The sequence below is a fragment of the Gorilla gorilla genome, chromosome 6, assembly GCF_029281585.2.
Source record: "Gorilla gorilla gorilla isolate KB3781 chromosome 6, NHGRI_mGorGor1-v2.1_pri, whole genome shotgun sequence".
Taxonomy (NCBI): domain Eukaryota; kingdom Metazoa; phylum Chordata; class Mammalia; order Primates; family Hominidae; genus Gorilla; species Gorilla gorilla.
In genome coordinates, this window is record NC_073230.2 from 114,592,145 (window position 1) to 114,611,904 (window position 19,760).

At 46.2% G+C, this 19,760-nt stretch overlaps 1 protein-coding gene across 22 annotated transcripts in view; it reads right to left on the reverse strand.

Annotated features, from left to right (window-relative positions):
- ATXN7L1 (ataxin 7 like 1) overlaps positions 1 to 19,760 on the reverse strand; it is a 270,331-nt gene that overhangs the window by 51,249 nt on the left and 199,322 nt on the right. For 21 of the 22 annotated variants that reach the window (XM_055392592.2, XM_055392589.2, XM_019031063.4 and 18 more), the window contains one exon: positions 8,253 to 8,475. In XM_055392592.2, coding sequence (XP_055248567.1) covers positions 8,253 to 8,475 — 223 coding nt within the window. Of the gene's footprint in view, positions 1 to 8,252; positions 8,476 to 16,335; positions 16,357 to 19,760 lie in introns of those variants that run through there. The other variant, XM_055392595.2, reaches the window with a different exon arrangement.

Genomic DNA, 19,760 nt, shown 5'->3' on the forward strand with positions numbered 1-19,760 from the left:
TCTGTCACCCACACTGGAGTGCAGTGGTGTGATCTTGGCTCACTGCAACCTCTGCCTCCCAGATTCAAGCGATTCTCTTGCCTCAGCCTCCCAAGTAGCTGGGATTACAGGTGCCCGCCACTACACTCGGCTAATTTTTGTACTTTGAGTAGGGACAGGGTTTTGCCATGTTGGCCAGGCTGGTCTTGAACTCCTGACTTCAGGTGATCCACCCGCCTCGGCCTCCCATGTTGGAATTACAGGCGTGAGCCACCACTCCGGCCTCCCCCTTTCTTGTAATGCAGTTATTTTTTTAACCTACTCAGTCACATAAAGGAGAAAATAACAAAACCACAGACCATTTAACCTTGTGCTGGAATGCCAGGAGGTCAGCCTGAACTCTAGAGTAGTGTTTTTATTGCTGTACATGTGAATTTGAGCTATTTGGAAAGGGTGGCCCTAACCTGCTGTTAAATCTAATCTAAGGGCCACGGTCCAGCATGGGTTGGCACTGCTTATGCTTTCTTGGCCAGTAGGGGGCGAAACAGAGTTCACTTGGAGCAATGGAACAAACTTGGGCAGGGAGTTCTCTGCACAGCCTGATGCAGGTCTTCCAGGTCTGTTTCCACCACAGACCCAGCAGCACCAGGCCAAGGGGAGAAAGGAGCTGGAATTTAGCAACTCCTGATGGGAGCGTAACATTTAAAGAGATTAGAGGAGCCCAATTGACACACCATTGAATTGAAAAAACCAGAGGGTCCCACCCAGGGTCAGTGGCCTATGTGTCTAGATCCAGAAGCCACTAACCACTTCAGGCTACTAAGCATTTAAAATGTGGCTATTGTGGGGGCCAGGCACTGTGGCTCACACCTGTAATCCCAGCACTTCGGGAGGCTGAGTTGGGTGGATCCCTTGAGCTCAGGAATTTGAGATGGTGAAACTCTAACTCTACAAAAACACAAAAATTAGCCAGGCACAGTAGTGTGTGCCTGTCGTCCCAGCTACCTGGGAGGTTGAGGTGGGAGGATCACTTGAGCCCAGGAGGTTGAGGCTGCAGTAAGCTGAGATCGCACCACTGTACTCCAGCCCCAGCCTGGGTGACAGAGTGAGACCCTGCCTCCAAAAAAAAAAAAAAAAGAAAAAAGAAAAAAAGTGACTACTGTGGCTGTGGCTGAGGAATGGGATTTTAAATTTCATTTAAGCTGAGTTCGTTGAAATTTAAGAACGGATACTTGATTCAGTTATTAGAAAATGTTTAAGTCTATTTAGAACAACTTGGGTGTCAATCTATTTTATAATCTCTAGTTTTTATGAAACCTAAAAATGGGTCAAATATTTCTAATGAAAATTTAGTGTCCAAATTGAGATGTGCTGTAAGTGTAATAAAACACATGCAGGATTTTGAAGACTTATGAAAAGAAAATAATGTAATCTATCTCATTGGTTATATGTTGAAATGATAGTATTTTGAATATATTAGGTTAAAGAAAATAGTCATGTGTCACTTCATGATGGGGCTATGTTCTAAGAAATACAATGATAGGTGATTTCGTCATGCTAACATTGTAGAGTGAACTAACACAAACCCCTGCACACTGGCCTGGGAGACAGAGCCATACCCTGTCTCAAAAAAAAAAAAAAAGTGACCAGTTCCACTTTTCCAATGGATCACCCTCTTCTTGCCGGTCTGGGCAGGATTCTGTCCTGTCAAGTATAAAAGGTGCTTGAACCTAAGCTGTATGGTATAGCCACTTGTTCCTAGATTACAAACCTGTACAGCATGTGACTGTACTGAATACTGTAGGCAATTGTAATATAAGTGTAAGTATTTGTGTGTCTAAACATATCTAAATATAGAAAAGCTATAGTAAAAATAGGGTATAATCATCTTATGGGACTGCTGTTGACTAAAATGCTGTTATGTGGCACATAACTTTTTTTTTTTTTTTTTTTGAGGTGGAGTCTCACTTGCTTTGTTGCCCAGGCTGGAGTGCAGTGCCAGGATCTTGGCTCACCGCGACCTCTGCCTCCCAGGTTCAAGCAAGTCTCCTGCCTCAGCCTCCCGAGTAGCTGAGATTACAGGCATGCGCCACCATGCCTGGTTTTTTTTTTTTGTATTTTTAGTAGATACGGGGTTCCACCATGTTGGCTAGGCTGGTCTCGAACTCTTGACCTCAAACGATCCATCCGCTTCGGCTTCCCAAAGTGTCGGGATTACAGGCATGAGCCACCATGCCTGGCCAATGACTATTATTAAAAATTAATTTCATGACTGGGCATGGTGGCTCACGCCTGTAATCCCAGCATTTTGGGAGGCCAAGGCAGACGGATCACGAGGAGTTCAAGACCAGGCTGGCTAAGATGGTGAAACCCCGTCTCTACTGAAAACACAAAAATTAGCTGGGCATGGTGGTGGGCACCTGTAATCCCAGCTACTCAGGAGGATGAGGCAGGAGAATAGCTTGAACCTGGGCGACAGAAGTTGCAGTGAGCTGAGATCACGCCTCTGTACTCCAATCTGGGTGACACAGCAGGACTCCGACTCAAAAAAAAAATTAATTTCACCTGTTTCTTTTGTACTTTTTTCCAGTGTGGCTGCTTGAAAATGTAAAATTAACATGTGTGTCACACATTACATTTCTATTGGATAGTGCTAGTCTAAACAATTCTAGACAAAAGGTCAGCCATCTCCAGGAATGGAAATCTCAGAATCCCTTTCAATGGTCACATCCATTTCATTCAATTCAACAAATATTTACTGACACGAGTACCACGCTTGTTGAGTTGGTGAGAGGTTTCCATACAGGAGGCCCTGCAGTAACTACTGGGCAGGAGGAAGACAGGAAGTGGAGTCTATGGCCGACCAGAGAAAGTGTCACATGTGAGGTAAAAATTAAGTGCTCCGGGGATTAAAAGAAAGGCGATAGCGTATCAGGTTGTTGGCAAGGAGGAAGTGAATGAGGAAAGGGCATTGAGAGACGGTAGCCAGTGAAACGGGCAATAAGAATGGTAAGGATTATGGCCGGGAGAGAAGGGGACTGAATGCTGTGGAAACACCGGGCTTAGCAGACCCAGCGCCCTCAGACTCCTCTTTCCCTGTCCCAATCCTCCATGGCACCACCCTTGGCCTCTGTTCTTCTTCTTCTCACACCATATACCTCCCCGGCAGGCCCATCTGAACCCACAGCTTCCATGCCCACGTCTACACTGATGACTCTCTAGTCCTGGCCCATACCTATCTCTGGACCCCTGGTTCCAAACATTCAATGCTCACTCACATTTCTTTTCTTTTTCTTTTTTTTTTTTTTTTTTTTGAGACATGTAGATATTTCTTAGATACTTCAAAATCCACTGACTTCCCAGCTGAACTCATCCTTCCTTTCCCTCCCTCAACTCTGGCCCTTGCTGTCCTTCCCTTGAGGAAGCAGCAGGACCACAACTCAGCTGTCCTAATGCCTTCCCTTGTACTCCAGCCCTACATATGACCAGCCTCAAAGTCCTGCGGAGTTTTCCCTCCTTAATATTTATCTCACCCAGCCCCTCCGTACACACCACTGCCTGGATCCAGGCTGTCACCACGCCTCATCTGGGTGACACAACGTCCTCACCGTTCTTGCTGCTTCCTGTGTGACCCCCCGAGCCATCCTTTTATGTGGCTGTCAAGGTGACCAGACTACATCAGAAAACTGCTCCTTTAACACCGCTTTGAAATTTCCAGGATGAAGTCCAAATTCCTGAACTTAACACATACAGGAGAACTTCATAATCTGGGCCTCACTCCCCTACCCAGTTTCACATCCTGCCTCTCCCCACATGCAAATACTTTTGCACATTCTGTTCCCTTTGCCTAGGACACCCTTCCAACTCTCTTAGTTAGAATTTTTTTTTTTTGATGGTAAAATAGACGTAACATTAAAAATTTACCATTCTAATCCCATTCTCTTTGTCTACCTCCTTCCTACTACTTGTCCTTCGAATTTAGCGGAAGTGACCTTTTTTTTTTTTTTCTTTGAGACAGAGTCTTGCTCTGTCGCCCAGGCTGGAGTGCAGTGGCGCAATGTTGGCTCACTGCAACCTCCACCTCCAGGGTTCAAGCGATTCTCCTGCCTCATCCTCCTGAGTAGCTGGGATTACAGGTGCGTACCACCACACCCAGCTAATTTTTGAATTTTTAGTAGAGACAGGGTTTCACCATGTTGGTCAGGCTGGTCTTGAACTCCTGACCTCGTGATCCACCTGCCTCGGCTTCCCAAAGTGCTGGGATTACAGGTGTGAGCCACCATGCCTGGCCAGAAGTGACCTCTTTTGAAAAACCCTTTCTGAGTCCTCAGCCTGGGTTAGGTACCCTTCTCCTTTGCTACCGACCTCATAGTCCTTATCACTTTGTACTGTGTTAGCTTATGTTTCTATTTACAGACTCCCTAAGACAATGTCTGTGTCTTAACTTTGTATCCCCAGGGCTGCAGTGTACAGTTGTATAGGTTATGCATTGTGAGAGGATGCCTGGCTAAGGAAATAAGCAGGGGATGAAGGCCATTAGTCAACTGTGCACCTGGTACAGGCCTGTATCCAGACTGTTTTCTAATTTGCACAAAGGTGCTTGTGTGACACCAGTGGGCCCTGTGTATCCCCTGTGCTTGTTATAGAGTTGGCACACAGTATGACAATAGGTGCTCATTAAATGTTGAGTAAAGATGGACGGATGTTCCAGGCAAAGGTACCAGGGGTAGAGATGGGGGGAAATCTGGCCTAATAGGTTGACTTAGGGTGGTTGCAGCTAGTTTGTAGAGGGTCCCTTATGTTGGGCTGAGGGACTAACTCTTTAATTCAGGAGGCAGTGAGGAACTTTGTGAATTTTTGATAGGACTGTGATATAGAATTTCAAAATATTCAGGCTTGAAAATGAGACTCAGAGAAGTAAAGTGACTTGTTCAAGGACACACAGAAAGTTAGAGGCAGGGCCCAGACTTGAATTTGATTTTCTTACTCCTAGCTCAGTACAGGTCTGGGGAACTGCACTCTGGGGAGCTGCACTCTGGGATAGCTCAGAACTGAGGCTGAGCCCTCTAAGGCTCAAAACCAAATCATCCCAGCACTGGCGATTCTATCTCTTCCCTGACACATGTTCCTGGACGTGGTGGGTAAATGGATGACAGCCAGGCAGATGGGAGGTGAGGACAGTTAGGAGACCGCTGCAGTCCATGGTTCGGCCTCATTCATGGTGCACCACTGGTTCTGTCCTCAGAATATTTACCGACTTGCAGGCATGGCAAATTGCCCGTGCCTTTCTCTTCTTCCCACAGGTGAACACTCGAGTCTTTTCACTACGAGCTATCTCTCTCCTTACAAATCTCTTGGTTGCTCATCTCTGGACCTGGGCTAGTTTCTTTAGATTCTTTCTTTCTTTCTTTCTTTTCTCTTCTTTTCTTTTCTTTTTTCTTTTTTTTTTTTTTTTGAGACAGAGTCTTGCCCTGTTGCCCAGGCTGGAGTGCAATGGAGCAATCTTGGCTCACTGCAACCTCCACCTCCCAGGTTTAAGAAATTCTCCTGCCTCAGCCTCCTGAGTAGCTGGGATTACAGGTGCGTGCCACCACGCCTGGCTAATTTTTTGTATCTTTAGTAGAGATGAGGTTTCACCATGTTGGCCAGGCTGGTCTTGAACTCCTGACCTTGTGATCTGCCCATCTCGGCCTCCCAAAGTGCTGGGATTACAGATGTGAGCCATTGCGCCCAGTCAGATTCTTTCTGCCCCTTTTTGCCCCTAGCTGAAGGGGACTTGACTGGGGCAGGTCCTAAGAAGTGTGTGTTAAGTTGGACTGGATTGAGTGTGGACAATGATTTGAACCAATGGTCTCCCTGAAGGTTTGCCTTTTGGGCGAGTGCTTTTTGGTGTCATGGGGCTACATGAGACCTCTCATTTGCTCTTTTACAAGGAGAGTTCATTGATGATCTTCCCCGAGCTCCCTGGGTCCCCTCCTGGCTTATGTGCTCCTTCCCTGGCTTTCCTTATTTTGTTTCTCTGTAGCTCATTTCTAGACTCTGAATAAATTATTTGATCATTTTTATCTTCACTCTGAGTCTGAAGAGCCATTTCTCTAATTTTTTTTTTTAGAGAGATTTGACTTGTCAATCTTTATCCCAGGATGGAAGTGCTGTCCTTTGGCACACATGATAATATAGTAATAATAACCATGACGTTATGCTAAATTATTTATTGAACATATACTGTGATCCAGATACTGTGCCTGCTGCTTTATAAAAACTAGCTCACTTAATCCTCACAACAATCCCATGAAATAGAGCTATTATTGGCCCCACTTTACAGATGAGGAAATGGAAGCACAATAAGATCAAATAACTTGCCCAACGTCACCCAGCTGAAATTTGTGCCCAGGCCAGTGACTCCAGAGCTTGTGGTTACATCGGGACACCATGCAGCCCCAGTAAATAAACTCTCAGGCACATTCTCAGGTCACAGATAAGACGGATTGCAGGTTAGTGACTGGGAGACTCACATCGCCGGTGGGTGGGCAAACACCACTCTCGGGCTGAGTCTTCCCTAACCAGCTACAGCCTCCTGCAGGATGGAACCGCAATCCCAACAACCCAAGGAGAACAAAGCTTGCCCACGAGGCCCAGCTGTGTGGCAGGTAACTCCTCCACAGCCATGCCTACACCTTTCCACTCCATCACAAGAGGCTCTGTAATTGATCCGACATAATTAGCTCTTTACTAAGTTATCATAATTTCCAGTGTGCAGTGACAAACCCATTGATGGATGATTTTACTCTACAGCTTGCCTAGGTACGAACTTAAGTGCAATTAACTGTCATCAATTAATGGAACACTTTTTTCCTTTAAATACATAAATTAGATGGACTCCACACTTATCCCTTCTCTGTCTTCTCAAGGCTTGAAAGATAAGCATAGAGGTGCTGTCAGAAGCCAGTTCCTTAAGTACTCCAAGGTGGGTGCCAACAGCATTTGAAGATACTCATCTTCCTTGTTTTAAGTTTGGTTTCCTAGCTGTCTTTTCCACAGGCAACCTTTTCTGACTTTTTAGTAAAGGCTGAGATAACAAAATGAATTAAAAGCCTCAGATTTTTTTTTTCTTTTTTTTGAGACAAGAGTCTCACTTTGTCATCCAGGCTGGAGCACAGTGGCACAATCTCGGCTCGCTGCAACCTCTGCCTCCCGGGTTGAAGCAACTCTCCTGCTTGCCTCAGCCTCCCCAGTAGCTGGGATTACAGGCGTGTAACACTATGCCCAGCTAATTTTTATATTTTTAGTAGAGATGGGGTTTCGCCATGTTGGTCAGGCTGGTCTTGAACTCCTGACCTCAAGTGATTTGCCCACCTCAGCCTCCCAAAGTGCTGGGATTATAGGCATGCGCCACCACGCCTGGCCAAAAGCCTCTGAATTTTCACAGCCCACTCCACCAAAGGGGTGACCTTCTACTTGGCTTTCTTCTCTTTCTCCCATGGTCAGCTCCCAATTAGTTGCCTCTGCTGGTGGCTATTCCACTATTCCACAGGACCTGGGACCCAGTGTTGGGGGTAGGGCCGTGGCCTTGCTCCACACCAGGCACACTGTCAGTGCTTTTGATTTCACACCAGAGCTTCTCTTCACTGGGGTGGAAAATTGAGAGGTGGCAGCAGAACTGAGAAATATTTCCCTGTTACCCTTTTCTTAGACACAACTTGGCTCAACTCTCAAGAGAATAAAAAAAAATCCCCCATCAGGCATACGGTATATACATGTATATATCTACTCTGTTTCAAATATATATATATATATTTGAGACAGAGTTTCGCTGTCACCCAGGCTGGAGTGCAGTGGCGTGATCTCAGCTCACCACAACTCTGCCTCCCGGGTTCAAGCAATTCTGCTTCAGCCTCCTGAGTAGCTGGGATTACAGGTGTGTGCCACCACACCTGGCTAATTTTTGTATTTTTAGTAGAGACAGGGTTTCGCTATGTTGCCCAGGCTGGTTTCAAACTCCTGACCTCAGGTGATCTCCCGCCTCAGCCTCCCAAAGTGCTGGGATTATAGGCGTGAGCGTGGCCCATATGGTACTCTTAAGGTCCCACATGCCCTCTAACATTTAGGTTTATCTTTCCATCATTTTGGGTTTCTGTCCTTTCATTCCTCAGTCCCCCAGATTCCTGCATGTGACACCTAGGAACAAAGCCAGAGAGTAAATACTGTTTCCCCATGGTGACAGGAACAGCAGGGGGGACAGACAGCAGCTGGCTGCCAGCCAGCTGACTCACCATGGTTTATCCCTTGATCCTTTCGCAGGAAAGACTGTGTGCTGTTTGCTGCTGGAGGTAAGTAGATTGTCTTTGGGCGTTTTGAATGGCTTTGAGGTGCTGCTGGCAGAGTGATGGCCGCTGAGACAGGCTTTTGTTTTCACCTGTACTAATGATGTCCTGGGATTGGAGGCTGGAGACACTGGAGAGGGAGAAGGTCTACACATTGAACCGTGTCTTCTCTCTACAGGGGCAGAAAGTAGAGAACTCAGCACAGCATCTGTAGCAGGTGAGGCTCCCACACACTCACATACACTCAAACACACAACAGGCGGAGAGAAGCGCTTTCCCTACAGCATTGGCATTCCTGAAGCCTAGGTTCTGATGAGACGATTTGTCTTGACATATGCTCCTATTCCACCAGCTAGCAATAATTATGTTCTGGGTTTCTGTATCAAATGGCATGCTCAACTAACATCAGGGTTCTCATGGGAGGCATTTACCAGGCCATCTTTCTGCAAAACCACTTCCACAGGAGTAGCAGAGGGACACCAGGTGTCACCTGAACAGTGGGACAACCACACATAGCCAAAGCAATTCCTAGACAGCTACACAGAGGCCACAGGTCCATCAGGGCAGTGGACAGGGCAGGACTCTTAACAAACAGGAAACTCTTGAACCTGACAATCCGCAGGAGCACTAAAGTAAGAGGGACCAGCAGGCTTGAATCGAAAGGACTTTGCAAGCGAGGAAGTGGCCCAGCAGCTGTCCTGGGACTGAGAGGACAGTGTCAGCACACCCCTGCTATGGCCTCCTCAGGGTCCACAGAGATTGAGGGCCACATGCAGGAGGATGTCAACGCTTGAGGCAGAATCTGCAATGTGGGGCATGGACTTAGGCCGGCGAGCACAACTTCCTGAGGTTCTACAGAGAATACCAGAGCTCTGGGCAGAGATGCCTCACTTGTTCACATTCTGTTAGCCACTGTGCTTTCGACTGAATGGGCAGGATGAGGATACTGAACAGGACAGCAGATGCATGAAGTAAAGTTCTAGTGTGCACCCACTATGGGGTTCTTAAATTGTTTTAGAGTAACAGATCTGATAAAAATTTAAGACCCCAGCAAAACACACTTTTACACCTGCCCAAAAACTTTGTACATGATTACAGGAAGGAATCTCAAACCCTAAAAAAGACAAAGCTTCCTGAAACCCTAAGTCCTCTCTGGCTCTCTTATGTCTCACACATAATTAGTGCTTAATTAACATGTGTTGAATAAATAAATGAAATTATAACAGTTCTCCTGAACTAGAGATCTGAAAATCTGGCTGAATTTGATAATGCAAAATGTGACAGGCAAAGATGACAGATCATTCTCTCTCCAGCTCAAAGCTGAGCCTAGGCTTCTCTCATTAGGGCACCTTTCCTGGTTGCTTTTGCAGGCACCCTGACCTGGGAGACGCAAGCCTCCCACCTGTGGCCAGCTGCGACAGGAGTCTGGGGTTTCTCTGTACTCCCTTGTACCAATGGGTTGCCAGGCTGTCTCAAAGCAGACTGAATTTAGTCTTCTGATGCAATGGGAATTAGGAGGAAGCAGATTTTTGAGGATCATCCAATTGCTGGGTTTTTTTGCTTGACCAGTGCTCATATGCTGCCTACACAGAACAAGTTTACAGGGTGCTTTTTCCTCATTGAATCAGAGTAGACCTTTGCATACAGCTTAGTTCTCAGAAGCCATCCTGTTGAAGCTTTTGAAAACAAAGAGCTAGTTCTGGGGCCTCTGTTTTGAGGGCTGGGAGCCAGGAGACCTGGGCTCCCACTCCAACCACATATACACAGTATTAGGCTCGTGGCCTTCAGTTTACCACTTAAACTTCCTTGGTTCCTGTGTCTTTATCTGTGAATGAAGTGGGTCCTTAGATGGCTTCGAAGCCTCCTTCCACTCAATCACCATAAATACAAGGGATACTTATACCTGTTCCTTCCCTTCTCATCCCTCATGATTCCTGGATGTCAGAGCAGTAATAACAGCCGAAATATTGAACAATTTTACTCAGGCAAGATCTTCCTTGGGGGAATTCATCCTTTGTAAAATTGTACTGGCTTTTACAACCCCTGTGAGACAGGCAGGAAGCAGCCAGGGGTCTTCACCCTCCTCATGGCTGACTGGCCAAAGGAGACCCAGAGAGGTGAGGTGATTGCTAAGGTCAGGGCTACTCAAGGATCAGGGCGCCTCTGTGCTGAGTACATGGGCCTACCTGCCTCTCAGGAAGGCAGGAAACTAGGTGAATAAAATTCGAAGCCAGGAAATTAGAAAATGCAGAACTTAGAATCACTAAAGGTTAGAACTGTATCTTAAAAGTCAACTAGTATGATCTTTCTGATAGATGAGGTTATCAGTTGCCAGCCTTCAGGTTAAAGCTAGTTAGCGACAATCCTGAGACTAGAACCAAGTCTTCTAACTTCAAGTCTATCGACTTTCTGCCTCTCAGAAATGTCTTGTTTAGCAATTTCTTTTTCGGCAGAGGCTTCCAATATGAAAATAAGATTTCAATTTTTACCATTACTGCTTTAGATTTTTCTGCAGTCTTCATTCACTCCTTTGCTATTACTTACTCAAAGCTGGTGGTGGGTGGGTGTGGGATGTACAGAAATATTTCTTGGTTTAGGTGGGGAGATAAACCTGAATAATGAAGATATGTTTATTTTGCTAAACTAAGGGTTAAAAATTATGCAAGTAAACAAAGATAAATCACAAGGAAGTGTGCCATGAAGGACAAAATAAATGTGCCAGGCCAGTGATTCTACAATCACCTTCTAAAAGAATTCTCGTTAGTGGTTCTGGCTGACACATTCTGCTGCTAAATTTACAGAAAAAACCTTTTTTTTGAGACAGAAAAAAAACTCTGTCACCCAGGCTAGATTGCTGTGGCACGATCATGGCTTACTGCAACCTCTGCCTTCCAGGTTCAAGCGATCCTCCCAACTCAGCCTTCTGAGTAGCTGGGACTACAGGCATGTGCCACCATACCCGGCTAATTAATATTATCTTTTGAGACAGAGTCTTGCTCTGTGGTCCAGGCTGGAGTGCAGTGGCAGGATCTCATCTCACTGCAACCTCCACCTCAAGCGATTCTCTTGAGCCTGGGAGAATCAAGGCTGAAGATTCTCAAGATCTCAGTCTCCCAAGTAGCTGGGATTATAGGCATGCAGCATCATGCCTGGATGGTTTTTATATTTTTAGTAGAGATAGGGTTTCATCATGTTGGCCAGGCTAGTCTTGAACTCCTGGCCTCAAGTGATTTGCCCGTCTCAGCCTCCCAAAGTGCTGGGATTATAGGCATGAGCCGCTGCGCCTGGCCCCGGTTACTTATTAATTAAAACTTTTTTTTGGTAAGGCCGGGCATGGTGGCTCATGCCTATAATCCCGGCACTTTGGCTGGCCAAGGTGGGTGGATCGCTTGAGCCTGGGAGGTAGAGGCTACAGCAAGTTGTGATTGTACCAGAGCACTCCAGCCTGGGCAACAGAGCAAGACTCTCTCTGAAAACATATATATTTTTTTTTTTTGCAGAGACAAAGTCTCTCTATGTTCCCAGGCTGGTCTTGAACTCCTGGGCTCAAGAGATCCTCTTGCCTTGGCCTCGCAAAGTGTTGGGATTACAGGTGAGCTACCACACCTGGCCCACAAAACAACTGTATCAGTGGATAAGCTTTTTTCTTGGTTTCATATTTTATTTTATTTTTTGAGACAGTCTCGCTCTGTTGTCCAGGCTAGAGTCCAGCGGCGTGATCTTGGCTCACCGCAACCTCCGTCTCCAGGTTCAAGCAATTCTCCTGCCTCAGCCTCCTGAGTAGCTGCGATTACAGGTACGCACCACCATGCCTGACTTATTTTTGTATTTTTAGTAGAGACAGGGTTTCGCCTTGTTAGCCAGGCTGGTTTCAAACTCCCGACCTCAAGTGATCCGCCTGCTGGGATTACAGGTGTGAGTCACCATGCCTGGTTTCATATTTTAGATTCAGAAACTTGCCTTAAACTGTCAATTGAAAGAACAAGTTGCAGTGAGGGAATATTAATTAAAACCTGAAGACAGCCCTTTGCCCTTAATATAAGTTTTTTTTGGTTGTTTGATGTGTGATTTTGTATTGTAATAAATAGGCGAAAGCAGTATGTCCTACTTGTGAAACTGAATTAAATCAGAAGGGCTTTCACAACCCTTGAGCTATGGGAACAAGCTTGCCCCCTACCAGTGCAGGTGAGAAAGGTCATATAAGAATTTAAAGGCCCAGCGCGGTGGCTCACGACTGCAATCCCAGTACTTTGGGAGGCCAAGGCGGGTGGATCTTAGGCTGGGAGTTTGAGACCAGCCAGACCAACATGGGGAAACCCTGTCTCTACTAAAAATACAAAATTAGCTGGGCGTGGTGGCGCATGCCTGTAATCCCAGCTACTCGGGAGGCTGAGGCAGGAGAATCGCTTAAACCCAGGAAGTGGAGGTTGCAGTGAGCCGAGATCATGCCATTGCACTCCAGCCTGGGCAACAAGAGCGAAACTCCGTCTCAAAAAAAAAAAAAAAAAAAAAAAAAAAAATTAAAGTGGAGGGACCAATAGAGTGAGTGGTCAGGGATTCACTCTGGAGGTGAGCTGTAGCTAAGCTTTTGAAAATGGGTAGAACTGATGTCCCAGGTAGGGCAGAGTGAGTGGATTTTACAAAAAGACCTATTCAATCTTTGTTTCTCTAGTCTATGAAGACCTGCCTGTAGTGGACTTACACAGTTTTGCGTTGGTGAGGAGGCGGGTTAGGTTAGTGATAGAAGAAGGCAGGGTCTTATCTTTTGCAAAAAGACGCTGCTGTGCAGGTGAGGTTTCTCTGAGTGAAGCTCTCCTGCTGTACATTACAATCATTCGGATACAAGCCTTCACCCACTTGAGGCTTAATCGTGTCTTTCTATGTTTTGATTAAGGGACTGCCTAAGGTAGATCCCTATAGTTATTCTAATTCCATTTGCCCTGCCCAGAAAGAATTTGTAGTACATTATATCCCTCATTGTTAAAATATTTAATACTTAAGCAATTTTAGAGAAAAAGAGCACTTTCCTCTAAATTTTCTTAGTCTTCGATAATGCATATAGCTTTATTAACAAAACTGCAATCAATGGATATTTTGGACTATTCTTTGTCAGCTAACATTCTACATATACGTATCAAATTCCCACAAACTTGCTATTTTAAACTGTTAGGTAATATTCAATCATTAACATGGCGCAGATTATTTAGCTACTCTCTTGCTGTCTACCTACTATTTATCTTTAAAAAAAAAAAAAACTGATTTGGCCGGGCATGGTGGCTGACATCTGTAATCCCAGCACTTTGGGAGGCCAAGGTGGGTGGATCACAAGGTCAACAGATTGAGACCACCCTAGCCAACATGGTGAAACCCCATCTCTACTAAAAATACAAAAATTAGCCGGGTGTGGCCGGGCGCGGTGGCTCACGCCTGTAATCCCAGCACTTTGGGAGGCCGAGGCGGATGGATCACGAGGTCAGGAGATCGAGACCATCCTGGCTAACACGGTGAAACCCTGTCTCTACTAAAAATACAAAAAATTAGCCCGGCGAGGTGGCGGGCGCCTGTAGTCCCAGCTACTCGGGAGGCTGAGGCAGGAGAATGGCGTGAACCCGGGAGGCACAGCTTGCAGTGAGCCAAGATGGCACCACTGCACTCCAGCCTGGGCGACAGCGAGACTCCGTCTCAAAAAAAAAAAAAAAAATTAGCCGGGTGTGGTGGTGCGTGCCTGTAATCTCAGCTACTCAGGAGGCTGCGGCAGGAGAATCGCTTGAGCCCAGGAGGCGGAGGTTGCAGTGAGCCTGGATTACACCACTGCACTCCAGCCTGACAACAGAGTGAGACCCCGTCTCAAAAGAAAAAAAAAATTTATTTAAAAAGTGATTCAGAATTATTTCCTTGAGGTATAATTCCCAAAGTGGAAGGCTGCAGCTTTATAGCTCTTGCTACACATTTCTTTCCAGACCATGTAACAGAAAGACCAAACCAATCTACTGTGCTAATATTGAATATAAGCACCACTCACCTACTTCAGGAAAAACAGAAAATCACTATCAGAACACCCGTGCAGAATCAAGTATTCAATACATCAATAACAACCTCAGTGAATGATCTTCAACTAGCAACCTCTGCTCTCACCCGTTCTGTCCTTTGATCAATAGTAATAATAGTTTAAGATTTTTCAGGTGGGTACAGTGGCTCATGCCTGTAATTCCCGCACTTTGGGAGGCTGAGGCGGGTGGATTGCTGGAGCTCAGGAGTTCAAAACTAGCTGGGTAACAAGGTGAAACCCTGCTTCTACAAAAAATTAAAAACAATCAGCCAGGTGTGTGCCTTTAGTCCCAGCTACTTAGGAGGCTGAGGTGGGAGGATTGCTTGAGCCTGGGAGGTCAAGGCTGCAGTGAGCTGAGATTGTTCCACTGCACTCCAGCCTGAATGACAGAGTGAGACCCTGTCTCAAAAAAAAAAAGAATTTTTTTTCTTATGTGCCAGGCACTCTTCTAAACACTTTGATTTACCTTATAGCATTTCATTCTCACAATACCTTAAGAGAGGCATGGCCGGGTGTGGTGGCTCACGCTTGTAATTCCAGCACTTTGGGAGGCCCAGGTGGGTGGAACACGAGGTCAGGAGTTCGAGACTAGCCTGACCAACATGGTAAAACCCGGTCTCTACTAAAAATACAGAAATTAGCTGGGTGTGGTGGCAGGCGCTTGTAATCCCAGCTACTCGGGAGGCTGAGGCAGGAGAATCACTTGAACCCTGGAAGCGGAGGCTGCAGTGAGCCGAGATCATGCCACTGCACTCCAGTCTCGGCGACAGAGTGAGACTCCGTCCCCTGCCCCCCGCAAAAAAGAGAGACACTACTAGTTTCTCTTTTCTACAGGTAAGTTTTATTAACAAAGCTGTAATCAATGGATATTTTGGACTATTCCTTGTCAACTAACATTATTCTGCATATACATATCAAATTCCCACATACTTGCCATTTTAAACTGTTAGGTAATATTCAATCATTAATGTGCTGCAGATTATTTAGCTATTCTCTTACTGTTGACCTACTATTTGTCTTTTAAAAAACTATTTAAAAAGTGATTTAGAATTATTTCCTTGAGGTATAATTCCTGAGGCTCCGAGATACAATGAGTTGCTTAAGGACACAGAGCTAGAAAACAACAGATCTGGGGATGTTTTCAGAGCCCCTGTCTTAACTCTGGGCTCTACCACCTTGGAATCCTGGAACATTCTGCTACGGATAGGAGGAGTCTGAAAGAGCCAGCGGGACCTCTCCTTTCCCACTGTCTGTGGGCATTTCAGCAGGGCACCTGACTCCCCTAGGGAGAGGAAGAAACACCTTTTAGGTGTTAGGCAACTGGCAGGTACCAGTCAGCAGCTCACACCATTGCCTAAGACCTCAATCACAAAGAGTTGGGGGGCCCCAGTACCAAATAAATGAAAAGCCAAATCCTTTTACTTTTGTGCATTTCCACCACAGGAAGTCCAGGCCAAGGCCTCAGCAGCTGACTGTTTCAAGACCACCTGCTTCCCCACAGCCTCCTTAAACATCCAGGTGCAACTCCAGGGGCAGTCCTGGAGATCAGCCAAGCAGGGAGCTTGCAGACACCAGCTGTCAGCATCCCAAAAATCTGATAGGCGCGGGGAACCCTGGTGTCTCCAGTTTGCTCCCCTCACTCTCTGAAGATAAAATCCATCAGGTTCTCAGGCAATTCCATTTCAGTAAAAATTCAGAGTGTTCCCTTCCCCATACGCTTATTCATGGAGATATTTTCATACTTGCAGCATCAGTGTCCTGTATTTAAAACCTTAGCACAGATGCCTCATGAATGGCTGAGCCGGCCGCAAATACTCAAGGTGGCTCCCTGCACCATTTTTAGAAAGAACTTGTTGAGAATTTTCCAATATGGCTTTTAAGGGACTAACCCCCTCCCAATAGACTTTGAGCACCACAGTCACTTGTGGCCTGCCATGGTTGTGTAAGCACACTTGGGCTTAGGCCAGCACCTGGCTTACTCACTTGACATCATGGAGTCTCCTTCAGCCCCCACTTTTGAGGGCAGGTGCTTGGCAAGTCATTAGCCGGTTTCTATCTTATCAGTGGGTTCAATCTGCTTTTGTAGCTGCAGTCACAATGCTGCCTATAAACACCCTGATTTCCAAGGGACCTTCTTCCAAAAGTAAACTGGAGTTGGAGAGAGAGGCAGGGCTGGCACCTTGGCACTGGGAGCCGTGCCAGGAGCCAGGCCAGCTGTACTTACAGCCGCTTGGTGAGGTAACGATTCCCCCCAGCTGTGGAAATGGAGACAGACTGCATTTGAGAAACTTGCCCAAAGTCATAAGACTATTAAGTGGAGGAGCTTGGGCTAGAACCTGGGCCTGTTGTCTCATTTGTCACCATCGTAGTTAGATACTAAACTTACTGCCATGGTGTAAGGGGGGATATTGAATCAGCCTTACTCAGCAGAGGAGGAAATGAAGACACAGGAAAGTCAGGTGATAGGACAGGCTGCGAATGCAGGCAGAGCTGTGCCAAGCAGTTTCCATGCCAGGAGTGCTTGTGAGCTTTTCCGGAGTGCCCATTCCCTTCTCAGACTGCAGTACCTCTTTAAAAGATGGCAGGGCTGAGGAGCCGAGGAGGCGTTCCTTAAGCAAAGGTTATACTAGGTCTTCTTTACCCCTCTTCACCTCCTACCCACTGCTGGGCAACATGAACTATCTTGGGCACTAAGTTCTTTTGACAAATATGAGTGTGGGCCTGTGGTCTACACTGTTCACACCAACACCAGCTCAGTTCCCAAATCCCTAGGCTCTGGGATGGTTTCTTGGTCATCTGGTCACCCCATGCACATTCATTCAGTTAGGAGGGGAAGCAGGCTTTCTTGAGTACCTACTATATATCAGGCACTGTGTAAGCTGCTTTTCACTCACCAGCTCATCTACCCAATAACCCTACCATGTGGTATGATACTGTTAGTTGCCTTGTTATAGACGGGGAAATTACTATTATTTTTTTTCTTCTTAGATATCAGATGGGGAAATTAAAGCTTAGCAAGATTGTGAAACAAGACCAAGGTCATGCAGACCTCAGCAGCTGGCAGGAAAGCCCAGGCTTGCCTGGCCCCAGAGCCAATGCCCTTTCTACCATGCCACCCTGCCTGGGATGTTCCTTTCCCTCCACGCTTTAGAAATGCAACCGGGATGATTCTTACAAGGGCATTTCCCCTTCCAGAGCTGCTATGAAGTCATGTAACTTAGGATCCTTTTTAACTTTTCCCCTGTGGTGGCATTCCCCCTTCCTCCTCCTCTTCTATTTGTCATTTATACTAAGGTGCAAATTTCTGGCATCACCACTATTGGGCAGGATCTGGGGAGTCCCAGGGGCTTTCCAGGGCCCTGAAATACTTCCATCAGCCCCCAGGGATGCCCTCACAAGACACCTAGCCTAGCTAAAAGGAAAAACTACAGAAATAGAATCTGTGAGGAGACAAGCACATGTACATCTTGCCAGCGGTACTTTCAAGGGATTACATTTTTCTGGAGAGCAACCTGGTGATAATAACAGGAACTAAAAAGCATCCATAGCCTTTCATCTGGTAATCTGGTAATGTAAGTTTGGAAAATAGGCCTCCAGGAAATATCCCAAAGGGAAAAAAAAAGTTCAAAGATATTCTCAGCACTGTTTACTACAGTTAAAAAAAAAAATACTACAAGCAACCTGAATAATCTATAATAAAGCAATTGGTAGGAGACAGGTAAGAGAGTTATCTCAACCTAAGAAAATGTATGCAAAATAGTACACTCACATTCACAAGGAAATTCAAAATGGCACAAATAGTACGTAGAGACTAATCACTACTTAAAGAAAAATATTTGAGGCTGGGTGCGGTGGTTCACTCCTGTAATCCCAGCACTTTGGGAGGCCGAGGTGGGTGGATCACTTAAGGTCAGGAGTTTGAGACCAGCCTGGCCAACGTGGTGAAAGCCCGTCTCTACTAAAAATACAGAAAAATTAGCCAGGCGTGGTGATGCATGCCTGTAATCCCCGCTACTCGGGAGGTTGAGGTGGGAGGATTGCTTGAACCTGGGAGGCGGAGGTTGCAGTGACCTGAGATCACGCCACTGCACTCTAGCCTGGTGACAGAATGAGACCCCATCTCAAAAAAAAAAAAAAAGAAAAAGAAAAAAAAAAAGAAAAGCACTTGATAAATACATGCTGATGAGGAAAAAAGAGAATGATATAAGATGCATTGCTTAATAGGCTCTGTCTTTTTTAAAGCTGTTTAAGTTCATCCAAGAAGATAAAAACAGACAACAACAACAAAACACTAACATATCCTTAAGCAGAAAAGGTGGAAGAGAGAAAGTAGGTGCCAATACAAATGCAGGAAGGAGACAAAAATATGGGTTAAAATGAAACCTATTTCATTCATTCACTCTTTTTTTTTTTCCTTAGCATTTCCTTGGCACCTACCATGTGCCAGACACTGGGCTATGAGCCCTGGGTTATTACAGTGATGATACAATAGGTTGCTGTCACTGCTAGACCTTTGTCATCAGAGGGCTTCCTGTGCTCAGGGGACAGCACTCTCCAGATCCTGGCTCACTGCCACAGTTGTCACTCTGAGTGGAGGAGAACGGACGCGGCCCTCAGAAGGCAAGCTGCTGCCCGAAGGACCTGAGTCTGCCGGACTCCACCTGGAGCCAGAACCACGATCCTCTTCATAACATGAGGCCTTTTATGGCTCTATCTGCTCCCCACTGTCTGGGCCCAGTGGTAGCAGAGGGGTTGACAAGGACTCCACATGCATGGCACTGAACTTCTCCATCAGAGTAGCCCCCTCCAAAACCACAAACATACACCGCACAAGTCGTTTAAACACAGGATTCACCACAGCTTTGGTGAAAACTGGGGGCTACCAGCTTGCAGATAAGCTGTTGAATTCTACCTTAGGATGACACAGCTGATATCGCCCCCAGAGCACTGATGGGACAGTTATGGCAGACAGCTGGACCTGGGCACGGGGGAGCCACAGACCCCAGGATCTTGGGGAGAAGATCCATGAGCTGGGATTCCCAATGTTTAAAATACCTGACAGAATGGCTGGGCACAGTGGCTCACACCTGTAATCCCGGCACTTTGGGAGGCTGAGGTGGGTGGACCACTTGAGGTCAGGAGTTCAAGACCAGCCTGGCCCACATGGGAAAACTCCGTCTCTACTAAAAATACAAAAATTAGCCAGGTGTGGTGGCATGTGTTTGTAATCCCAGCTACTCGGGAGGCCGAGGCAGGAGAATCGCTTGAATCTTGGAGGTGGAGGTAGCAATGAACCGAGATTGCGACACTGCACTCCAGCCTGAGAGACAGAGTGAGACTCTGTCTCAAAAAAACAAAACAAACAAAAAACCCCCAAAAACAAACCTGCACATGTACCCCTTGAATCT